The sequence below is a fragment of the Microcebus murinus genome, chromosome 1 (assembly GCF_040939455.1).
Source record: "Microcebus murinus isolate Inina chromosome 1, M.murinus_Inina_mat1.0, whole genome shotgun sequence".
NCBI classification, from domain to species: Eukaryota; Metazoa; Chordata; class Mammalia; order Primates; family Cheirogaleidae; genus Microcebus; species Microcebus murinus.
The window spans coordinates 55,732,074-55,745,016 of record NC_134104.1 but is presented as its reverse complement, the minus strand read 5'-3'; the positions used below and the strand labels follow the sequence as shown (position 1 = coordinate 55,745,016).

Below are 12,943 nucleotides of genomic sequence, written 5' to 3'. Positions count from 1 at the left end.
CATATAATCCTATTTATACTGAACTATTTATGGTGTCCCACACACTTTACATTGTTTTCTAATTCCATTCATCTGTGGGTGTTATTTACTTTTCTTGAAATGCCCTTTGTTTTAATCTTTTTTTCAAACTTTTCCTGTTTATTGCTCCTCTGAAAACATCTCCACCACAGGTGCCCAGGGAAGTAGGCTTTGTAGTCAAATGCCACACCGGAAGAAAACCACCCTGTGGTCCATCCTGAGTTTGGAGGACCAATGTTGCCACCCTTGTATCCTATATATACCTTTACTATTGCTTTGGGTACATTATATTACAATTATATTTACATCTCCCTCTCCTGCTGTATTTTTAAGCTCATTTATCTTTTAAGACCCAGCCCCTAACACTTTGCATAATGCATAGTGGGTGCTCAATAAGTGTTTGTGAAATTAACAAGTAAGTGAATCTAACTTGTTCTAATAGTATTCTTTTTCTATATCTATTTGGTACCAAAAGACAAAGTATATTTTTTCAACTGCTTAAAATATTTTGAATAAATGGATTTTTTATTTACTTCATCAACTATTTAGAGCATGAGTATATATGACATATGTGTGCCATTAGCCTACATCTGTTCCCATTACTTTTCATCCAGATTAAATATTTTCATCCTCTCATTACATTCTTATTTCTAGATTATTTCTTTTCTAACCCAGATATAAACACTGTCTAAAATTATGTATAATATATCCATGAATATATATCTTCCTCTCTTTGCTATTCATAATTCCTATTTTCTCTTATAAATTTATGACTAACATGATATCTCAGATCTTATTGAATGATATTTACTTTAAAAATGTAAAACTTTTTATTAAACTGTGAGCTTTAACACTCCCCACCACTGTTAAAATATTGTTTACAGCTTCTGTATTTGGTGATATTTTTTAGCAAAAAGCCAAAGTCATGACATATGATTGTGGAAATGATATATTTGAAGAAGGTGATGAGGCCAAAGGAATTTATATAATTATTTCAGGCATGATAAAGGTAAGGCAGAGATATCAATAAACACAACTTGTGAGCAATAGCTTTAAAAGAAACTTTATAAAATTGAAAATTATTATTAGCTTTTCATGTTAAGAACTGCATAATTCCTTTTTTTTTTTGAGATAGCAGCTACCATCTAAATGACAATTTCCATGTTCAGACACAGTGGATAACATGATCCATCACCTTTTAAGCCATACTTTCTCATAGATAACCAGAAACTATTAAAAGAATCATCTTTTAAAATGGAAAATTATAAATTGTTGTTTATCGTATGTTTATCTGAGTTGGATATTTTGCCATCCTAAAGTAGGTATAGGTTGGCCAAGTAGGAGGAATCAGAAGGATCAGAGTATTTAAGAATGCTTTGTGTCTAAGTAGTTTCTAACTTAACATTAATAAATTTACTTGAAAAGGAATGAGCAATAAGTATTCTCAGAATGATATGTATAAATTAGAATTACTTAATCCAAAGTATGAAGACTCATAAATTAGATAGTTTTGGTAATACAAGTTAACTGGCATATGTATTTTTCTCTTTCTTTGTTCCAAACAGCTTCAAGGATCAAAGGCAGGTTTGGGAATTGACCAAATATTGGAGTCAGAGGAGAAAGTTCAACCGATAATTTACACAGACTATGCACTCAGTGGGGAAATAATAGGAGAGATAAACTGCTTAACTAATGAACCTATGAAATATTCTGCCACCTGCAAAACTGTGGTGGAGGTCAGATAACATCGTCTATAACTTACTGTTTTATCTTGCTAAATATCTAATATCAAATTTAAGATTATTTTAGCATTTAGTATAAATTTACACTCTAGTTGATAGTTTATTTTATAAAAATAGGAATGGTAAAAGAACAAAACTTGTTATGGAATTATACTCACTTAGTGTATTGTCTTGGCAAAATGGGTCATGAAAATTAACCTATCATAAAGAAAAAAGGATTTAACCATAAAAAATGGTTATATGAGCTCTTTATGGGGAAATTGGATAAGATATGTTAACTATAAATATTGTAATTTGAAGGATAAGGAAGATAAAAATGTCAGGGCTAGAATCTATTAATAGAAAGTTGAGCAAAGTGGATGGAAGTTTCCCTAGACATGATTAATGACAAAAGTCCTCAAGTACCAGGGGTTTCCAGTGGCCTATTTTGAACTCAAAAAGAATAATGACTGCAAACAATTAAACTCCATAAATATGTAAAAAATCCATAAGTTGATAATGATACCAAATTTTGTTTATTTCCAATGAGGTAGCTAGGATCTTATCTTATTGTTCTGAAAACAGATTTTTTAAGGAAAAGAATTAAACATTTGTCCTGCCTTTCGTCTATGAACTCTTTCAAAGGAATAAAAAAAAAATTAGGAGGAAAAATTCTTCAGTATAGAAGAATTCCAGCTAACAAAGAATTCCAGCTAATGCATAATGAGAGAATTGGAAAATCACCATTTTGTCATCTCTAATAAAATAATGAATCTAGGCAACAACCATCAACTGATGCTAAAACCACTAAGTGAAATGTTAATGGGAAACTTTATAATGAAGAGAATACCACCTAAGGACACTGGTCAACCTCAGCATCCATAAAAGTGGGACAACCAGGTACAAATTTTAGCTCATGATGTGATGGAGCATGAGTACTAGCACCACCCAAGAAGTCTTCTCACACATGAAAAGAGAAAACTTGAAGCTCTTCAAGCCCCCAGATTGAACCAGTTTATAGAAAATACACTTAAGAAGGGAAGAAAATTAATTGACACCATGAAGCAATAATTTGCTAAATTTAGAATATGGGTTATTCTACAGGACAATTAATGTGATTTTGTCAATAAGTCAATACCATAAAATGTGTGTGGAAGGAGAAGGAAAGCGAACAAAGAAAAATTATTCAAAATGGACTTAAGAGATACAGTGACCAAATACAGTTGTTCTAACTTGAACAGACCAGTTACAAAGAGATCTATTTGAGACAATTTAGGAAATTTTAATATGTACAGAATATTAGATAATATTTTAATTTCTGTTAGAGAATTGCATTATACCTTTTAAATGTCTCTACTATTCATTGATATGTTAAAATATTTTAAAGTGAAATTATATGATACCCAGTATTTTCATAAAAGCACTCTAGATTTCTGCTTCAGGTTATGATGAAGTTACTGGTAGCAGACTAGTACACTCACTACAAACAACCACAAAACTTGACAAAAAGTACAAGGCAAATGTTTTCAGCCATTGAAAATGACAGTGTAGGTCTGAGAACCTTGAGAGAAGAGAAATTCACAAGGTAAATCCTATATCCACTCTCTATGTAAAACTATTTCCCTACCTAAAACTATGATGCAACAAGAAGGAACCCAAGCAGAAGATCTTTATCCTGCTGTGCTGAGAAATGGAACATCAAAAGTTGTGGAAGCTAGAATCTGCAGCCAGAAACTGCAGAGCTGGAAGTAGGAGAAAGAGTTGCACAAAAGGAGACCCAAGGTGTCTGTGTGGTGGCTCCACAAGTCCTTGGTTGAAGGCTGGGCTTCACATGCACAGAATCAGACAAAACTAGATTGACCAGATTGTTAAGAATGGAAGAGAGATACTAGGGTTCAAGAAGTTCCAGGGATTATTGACTTTTAAGTTTCAGTTTTGTCAGAAAGAAGAAATCTTTGAAAACTACAGGCATCTAGCTGAGAGGTCAGAAAGAACAGACCTTAAGAGAAAAGATCATGAACTAGAGTAAGGTTTGCTCTCAATCCACCCTAACAAAGCCCTGACAGAATCCATGATGGAGACGTAACTTGAGAATAAGTACCACCAATTCATATTACCTTGGAAAATACCTAAAGTTTTCTACTGATTAACACAAGCAAATGGTAAAATACAGCCTACACAAGCTCAAGGTGATCAGACAGTAAATGAACTGCCTACTATAACAAAAATCAGCAACTTTCAGAGGACGATTTTTAAAAAATCTGGAATCTCTATATATCACCAGTAATCACAAATTACTAAACAAGCAAAAAACATGAAATTGTGACCTAAAGTATAAAAAAGAGGGAGGGGCATTTAATATAAATCAACATGTAGATTTCCTAGAATATGCACTGGGCAAAGACTTTAAAGCAGTAGCTAAAAATTGATTCAAATAATTAAAATGAAATATAGTCTAATAATTAAAGGAAATATGCTCCTGAAGATAAAAAGATAGGAAATATCAGCATAATACAGAAATATAGAAAAGAGCCAAATGGAAATTTTAAAAGTAAAAAGAGCAGATTGGAGATGGCAATAAAAAGGAGTCTGAACTGGAAGACAGATTATAGAAATAATTTAGTCTGAAAAAAACATTATTAAAAATATGCAGAGACCCTAGAGATCAGTGGTGTAATATAAATGGTGTAATACATGTATAAAGGAAGTTGCAGAAGGAGAAGAGAAGGAGAATGGAGCACAAGAAATATTTTTTAAATAATGACCGAAATTTTCCCACATTGATGAAAAGCCTTGACTTAGAGTTTCAAGAAACTGAGTGAATTTCAAACAGGATAAACAAAACTGTACAAACACACACACGGACACACACACATGCCAAATTACTAAGAAATGAAAAGAAAGAAAAAGTCAAAAAGTAGCCAAAGACAACATGGTATCCTGGGGAACAACAGAAAAAGAATTATCATATTACTGACTTCTTATTAGAAACAATGAAGTCCAAAAAGCAATAGAACAGCATCTTATTTTTTTTAAATGCAAAACTCAACAGTTTAATATTTTTACTTTATTGTTTTTTATTTTAGTGTATTATGGGGGTACAAGTGTTAAGGTTACATATATTGCCCATGCCCCCCTCCCCTCTTGAGTAAGGGCTTCAAGCATGTCCATCCCCCAAACGTTGTACATCTTACTCGTTGTGGTTGTATATACCCATCCCCTCCTCCCCCCTCCCACCCTCCCAACACCCGATAAATGTTACTCCTATATGTCCACTGAGGTGTTGATCCGTTAATACCAATTTGCTGGGGAGTACATGTGTGTGTGCTTATTTTTCCATTCTTGAGATACTTCACTTAGTAGAATGGGTTCCAGAGAACAGCATCTTAAATTGTAGAAAGGAAGGAAAAAAACACATTTCTATAAATAAAAGCTAAGGGAATTCCTCCCTATCAGATCTGCACTACAATAAATGCTAAACAATATTTTTCAGGCAGAAGGTAAATGCTACCAGACAGAAAATCAGATCTATAAGTAAGGAAAAATGCATTTTCTCACTTTATGTTTTTTTGTTAATGACTTATTACTTGCTGTTTATTTTATATTTATTTTAGACTATGGAAATGATGTTAGACAAAAAGCAAATTCGAGCAATTTTCTTACTAGAGTTCAAAATGAGTTGTGAAGCTGCAGAGATAACTCACACCATCAATGACATATTTGACCCAGTAACTGCTAACGAACTTACAGTGCATTGGAGGGGATGGGGCTATTCACACCTAATGGGGGCAGTGCACACTATCTGGGGGATAGACACACTTGAAGCTCTGACTCAGACGGGGCAAAGGCAATATATGTAACCTAAACATTTATAAACCCCTAATATGCTAAAAAAAAAAAAAAATTCGCAAAGGAGACGGCATCCTGGAAGATGAGGAGTGCAGTGGTCAACCATCGGAAGTCAACAATGACCAGCTGAGAGCAATCATCGAAGCTGATGCTCTTACAACTACATGAGAGCCCAACGTCGATCATTCTATAGCCATTCAGCATTTGAAGCAAAAAGGTGACAAAGCTGAATAAGCGGGTGCCTCATAAGCTGACCTAAATTTTAAAAAGTCATCTTTTTTGAGGTATTGTCTTTTCTTCTTGTACACAACAACAACGAACCATTTCTTGATCAGATTGTGACATGCGACAAAAAACGGATTTTATATGAGAACCAGCAATGATCACCTCAGTAGTTGGACTGAGAAGCAGCTCAAAAGCACTTTTCTCAAAGCCAAACTTGCACCAAAAAAAGGTCATGGTCACTGTTTGGTGGTCTGCTGCTGGTCTGAGCCACTACAGCTTTCTGACTCTTGGTGAAACCATGACATCTGAGAAGTATGGTCAGCAAATCAATGAGATGCACCAAAAACTGCAAGGCCTGCAGCCGGCATTCATTGGTCAGCAGAAAGGGCCCGATTCTTCTCCACAACAACGTCCAATCTCAGGACTCACAACCAACACTTCAAAAGTTGAACGAATTGGGCTATAGAGTTTTGCCTCATCTGCCATATTCACCTGACCTCTCACCAACCAAGCATATTGACAACTTTTTGCAGGGAAAACGCCTCCATAACCAGCAGTATGCAGTAAATGCTTTCCAAGAGTTCACACTGAATCCTGAAGCATGGATTTTTACGCTACAGGAATAAACAAATTTATCTCTCATTGGCAAAAATATGTTTATTGTAATGGTTCCTATTTTGATTAATAAAGATATGTTTGACGACAATGGAGAGACAAGTTATCAACTCCTCTGGGACACAGCTAAAGCAGTTCTGAGAGGAAAGTTTATCTCCATAAATGCCTAAAACCAAAAGACAAGAAGATCACAAATAGACAATCTAATGAAACGACTCAAAGAGCTGGAAAAAGAAGAACAGACCAACCCCAAACCCAGCAGAAGAAGTGAAATCAACAAGATCAAATCAGAACTAAACAAAATTGAAAACAGGGAAGCTATTCAGGAGATTAATAAAACAAAAAGTTGGTTCTTTGAAAAAATAAACAAAATTGACACACCATTGGCTAAGCTAACGAAAAGCAGAAAAGAGAAATCTCTAATAAGCTCCATCAGGAATAAAAAAGGAGATATCACAACTGATCCCAAAGAGATACAAGATACAATTTATGAATACTACAAAAATCTTTATGCACACAAACTGGAAAATGTGGAGGAAATGGACAAATTTCTAGAAACGCACAGCCTCCCTAGGCTCAACCAGGAAGAAATAGATTCCCTGAACAGACCAATCTCAACAGCTGAAATAGAAACAGCAATTAAAAATCTCCCTAAAAAGAAAAGTCCCGGTCCAGATGGCTTCACACTCGAATTTTACCATAATACAAAGAAGAACTAGTACCTATCTTGCAGAAACTATTCCACAACATCGAGAAGAACGGAAACCTCCCTGACACCTTTTATGAAGCGAATATTACTCTGATCCCAAAACCAGGAAAGGATGCAACAAAAAAAGAAAACTACAGACCAATATCCCTAATGAATATAGATGCAAAAATTTTCAACAAAATCTTAGCTAACCGAATCCAGACACTTATCAAAAAAATAATCCACCACGACCAAGTGGGCTTCATCCCAGGGATGCAGGGATGGTTCAACATACGTAAATCTATAAATGCAATTCACCACATAAACAGAAGCAAAAACAAAGACCACATGATTCTCTCAATAGATGCAGAAAAAGCTTTTGACAAAATTCAACACCCTTTCATGATACGAACACTTAAGAAAATAGGCATAGAAGGGACATACCTAAAAATGATACAAGCCATATATGACAGACCCATAGCCAACATCATACTGAATGGGGAAAAATTGAAATCATTCCCACTTAGAACTGGAACCAGACAAGGCTGCTCACTATCTCCACTTCTGTTCAACATAGTACTGGAAGTCTTGGCTACAGCAATCAGACAGGAAAATGGAATCAAAGGCATCCAAATAGAGGCAGAAGAGATCAAACTTTCACTGTTTGCTGATGATATGATATTGTATCTAGAAAACCCCAAGGATTCAACCAAGATACTCCTGGAACTGATCAATGAATTTAGTAAAGTCTCAGGATACAAAATCAATACACAGAAATCAGAGGCATTCATATACGCCAACAACAATCTAATTGAGAACCAAATCAAAGACTCAATTCCCTTCACAATAGCAACAAAGAAATTAAAGTACCTAGAAATATACTTAACCAAGGACGTAAAAGACCTCTACAGGGAGAACTATGAAACACTGAGGAAGGAAATAGCAGAGGATGTAAACAGATGGAAATCCACACCATGCTCGTGGATCGGTAGACTCAATATCATCAAAATGTCTATACTACCCAAACTGATCTACAGATTCAAAGCAATACCTTTTAAAATCCCATCAGCATTCTTCACAGATACAGAAAAAATACTTTTACGCTTCATATGGAACCAAAGAAGACCCCGAATATCAAGAGCACTTCTGGGCAACAAAAACAAAATGGGAGGCATTAATATGCCAGATATCAAACTATACTACAAAGCTGTAGTAATTAAAACAATATGGTATTGGCACAAAAATAGGAACATTGATCAGTGGAACAGATGTGAGAATCCTGATATAAAACCATCCTCATATAGCCATCTCATCTTTGACAAACCAGACAAAAACATACGATGGGGAAAAGAATCCCTCTTCAATAAATGGTGTTGGGAAAACTGGATAGCCACCTGTAGAAGGCTAAAACAGGACCCACACCTTTCACCTCTCACAAAAACCAACTCACGCTGGATAACAGACTTAAACCTAAGGTATGAAACTATTAGAACTCTAGAGGAAAAAGTTGGAAACACTCTCCTAGACATTGGCCTGGGCAAAGAGTTTATGAAGAAGTCCCCAAAGGCAATCACAGCAGCAACAAAAATAAATAAATGGGACATGATCAAACTACAAAGCTTCTGCACAGCCAAAGAAATAGTCATGAAAGTAAACAGACAACCTACAGAATGGGAGAAAATTTTTGCATCCTATGCATCCGATAAGGGACTGATAACTAGAATATACTTAGAACTCACGAAAATTAGGAAGAAAAAATCAAATAACCCCATTAAAAAGTGGGCAAAGGACTTGAACAGAAATTTTTCTAAAGAAGACAGAAGAATGGCCAACAAACATATGAAGAAATGCTCAACATCTCTAATCATCAGGGAAATGCAAATCAAAACCACAATGAGATATCACTTAACCCCAGTGAGAATGGCCTTTATCAAAAAATCTCCAAACAATAAATGCTGGCGTGGTTGCGGAGAGAGAGGAACACTCCTACACTGTTGGTGGGACTCCAAACTAGTTCAACCTCTGTGGAAAGCAATATGGAGATACCTTAAAGCAATACAAGTGAATCTACCATTTGATCCAGCAATCCCATTGCTGGGCATCTACCCAAATGATCCAATGACACTCTACAAAAAAGACACCTGCACTCGAATGTTTATAGCAGCACAATTCATAATTGCAAGGCTGTGGAAACAGCCCAAGTGTCCATCGATCCAAGAATGGATTAATAAAATGTGGTATATGTATACCATGGAGTACTATTCAGCTCTAAGAAACAACGGTGATATAGCACATCTTATATTTTCCTGGTTAGAGCTGGAACCCATACTACTAAGTGAAGTATCCCAAGAATGGAAAAACAAGCACCAGATATATTCTCCAGCAAACTGGTATTAACTGAGTAGCACCTAAGTGGACACATAGGTACTACAGTAATAGGATATTGGACAGGTGGGAGGGGGGAAGGGGGCGGGTATATACATACATAATGAGTGAGATGCGCACCATCTAGGGGATGGTCATGATGGAGACTCAGACTTTTGGGGGGAGGGGAGGAAATGGGCATTTATTGAAACCTTAAAATCTGTACCCCCATAATATGCCGAAATAAAAAAAAGAAACAAAAAAGTGGGCAAAGGACTTGAACAGAAATTTTTCTAAAGAAGACAGAAGAATGGCCACCAAACATATGAAGAAATGCTCAACATCTCTAATCATCAGGGAAATGCAAATCAAAACCACAATGAGATATCACTTAACCCCAGTGAGAATGGCCTTTATCAAAAAATCTCCAAACAATAAATGCTGGCGTGGTTGCGGAGAGAGAGGAACACTCCTACACTGTTGGTGGGACTGCAAACTAGTTCAACCTCTGTGGAAAGCAATATGGAGATATCTTAAAGTGATACAAGTGATTCTACCATTTGATCCAGCAATCCCATTGCTGGGCATCTACCCAAAAGATCCAATGACACTCTACAAGAAAGACACCTGCACTCGAATGTTTATAGCAGCACAATTCATAATTGCAAGGCTGTGGAAACAGCCCAAGTGCCCATCAATCCAAGAATGGATTAATAAAATGTGGTATATGTATACCATGGAGTACTATTCAGCTCTAAGAAACAATGGTGACATAGCACATCTTATATTTTCCTGGTTAGAGCTGGAACCCATACTACTAAGTGAAGTTTCCCAAGAATGGAAAAACAAGCACCACATATACTCACCAACAAATTGGTATTAACTGAACAGCACCTAAGTGGTCACATAGGTACTACAGTAATAGGGTGTTGGGCAGGTGGGTGGGGGGAGGGGGGCAGGTATATACATACATAATGAGTGAGATGTGCACCATCTGGGGGATGGTCATGCTGGAGACTCAGACTTGTGGGGGGAGGGGAGAATGGGCATTTATTGAAACCTTAAAATCTGTACCCCCATAATATGCCAAAATAAAAAAAAAAAAAAAAAAGATGTGTTTGAGCCTAGTTATAATGATTAAAAATTCAAGGTCCAAAACTGCAATTATTTTTGCACCAATGTAATAAAAATAATGTATGCAAAACTTGTATGTGAATATTCATAGCAACTTTATTCTTAGTAACAAATAGTCTGTTAATTCTTAGCATATGCATTTTATTATTGCCTAAAATGTTTACTCCTCTCAGTGTATTTTTAGAAACATCTTTATTTTAAAACATCTTTATTTTTAGTAATTTGTTGTCTATTTTTTTCAGAATCTATAATAATATATCTGCAAACCATAATCTGATAAGAGTTTAATTTTCAAAATATTAAAGAAACTCAAATTCAATAGCAAGAAAACAAATAATACAATTAAAAATGGGCAAAGGACCTGAACAGACATTACTCAAAAGAAGACAAACAAATGGCCAACAAGTATATTAAAAAAAGTTCAACATCACTATCATTAGAAAAATGCAAATTAAAACTACAATGAGGTATCAATTCACACTTGCTAGAATGGCTTTTATCAAAAAGACACAAGATAATAAGTGTTATTAAGGATGAGGAGAAAAAAGAACCTTTATACACTCTTGGTGGGAATGTAAATTTGTACAGTCATTTGTGGAAAACAGTATGGAGATTTCTTAAAATTTTTAAGATAAAACTATCATATGATCCAACAATTACAATTCTGGGCACATATCCAAAAGATATGAAATTAGTATGTTGAAGAGATATCTGCACTCCCATGTTCATTGCAGCATTATTCGCAAGCCACGATACACAGTCAACACAAGAGTTCATTAATGGAGGAATGGATAAAGAAAATGTGATACATGTACACAATGGGATATTATTCAGCCCTAAAAGAGGAAGGAAGCCCTAAAAAAGAAAGGAAATTCTGTCATATGCAACAACATGAATAAACATGGAGGACATTAAGCTCAGTGAAATAAGCCAGGCACAGAAAGAAAAATAGAGGAAGATCTCACTTATATGTGGAATCTAAAATTGTCACTCTCATAGAGAGTAGAAGGATAGTTAACAGAGATTGGAGATAGGGCTAGGGGAGGGAGAGCGATGGAGAAAGAGATGTTGATTAAATGGTACAATATTTCTGTTAGACTGGAGGAATAAGTTCAGTGATCTGTTGCACTGCATGGTAGCCACAGTTAATAATAATGTATTATATATTTCAAAATTGCTAAAAGAATAGATTTTAATGTTCTCATCATAAAAAAATTGTAAGTTGTTGAGGTAGTAGATATTTTAATTAGCTTAATTGAATTTTTCTACAAAGTATATATATATCAAAACATCACATTGTACCCTATGAATATATATAATCATTATTTGTCAATTTAAAAACAGCAAGTATATGAGGTGATGAATATGTTAATTAGCTTGATTGAATCTTTCCACAATGTGTATATATATTTTTGTATCTATATATCAAAACATTTCATTATACCCCATAAGTATATGTAATTTTTAAAAAAGAATTATAAAGAACCTCTCCTTGGATCATCTGGCCTTTTAAAATTTAATATGACAATATCACAAAAATGTTTACTATAAATACATTTTGTTAGGTTGCCAGGCCATAATGTGAATCTTACATGATTAAATTCTTAGCTTTAATATTATATATAAAGAAGAAAACATTATACTTTAAACCATAGATGCACAGAATAAAATATCAAGTATATATCCTTTTTCTAGATATGTTTTATTTCCAAACACCACTTGCATGAAGCTTTTGAGCATAAAATGTGGCAAAAAATTGGACTTGCTATTACTGCTAGCAAAATCAGGGAACACTTGTCTTATGAGGTAAGATGTCTTTGCGTAAACTTGTCTTTCTCTCTGAATGGAATTGCATTAAAATATTAGAAAATGACTATGAATTTATATTAAACATCATAAACAAATAATAAACTATGAAATGGTGTTTTTGTTACAGAATTGGAACTACAAGCTGCAATTAAAGCTCTCTAATATTCAAGTAAAAGATATACCAAAGAACACCAAAATTAATATCTATGATGAAACTGTAACCTATGTTATCCTCATAAATGGAGCTGTAGAAGATTGTCAGTTACGAAAAGCATATAAGGCTCCTTTCTTGATTCCTATAACATGCCATCAGGTAAAGAAATATTGATTCATGTGTTCATATGTCATATGTCCAACAGTGTGTTAACATCCAAAAAGTGTTGCTATAATCTTAAGCTTTCCACCTTTCATCCTCCCCCTTTCCCCTACCACTCTTTAAACACCCATACGCACACCCACACCCATACACACTCACCAAGCTCATTGATTGCCTTGGCGCTTGGTAGACCAAGCACAATCT

General features: G+C 34.9%; 1 protein-coding gene across 1 annotated transcript in view; it reads left to right on the top strand.

The window, feature by feature from the left end:
- The window catches only part of SLC9C1 (solute carrier family 9 member C1), a 96,597-nt gene that overhangs the window by 74,569 nt on the left and 9,085 nt on the right, over positions 1 to 12,943 (top strand). The window contains exons 21-24 of the mRNA XM_012787465.3: positions 929 to 1,027; positions 1,584 to 1,754; positions 12,310 to 12,420; positions 12,551 to 12,736. Coding sequence (XP_012642919.1) covers positions 929 to 1,027; positions 1,584 to 1,754; positions 12,310 to 12,420; positions 12,551 to 12,736 — 567 coding nt within the window. The remainder of the gene's footprint in view (positions 1 to 928; positions 1,028 to 1,583; positions 1,755 to 12,309; positions 12,421 to 12,550; positions 12,737 to 12,943) is intronic.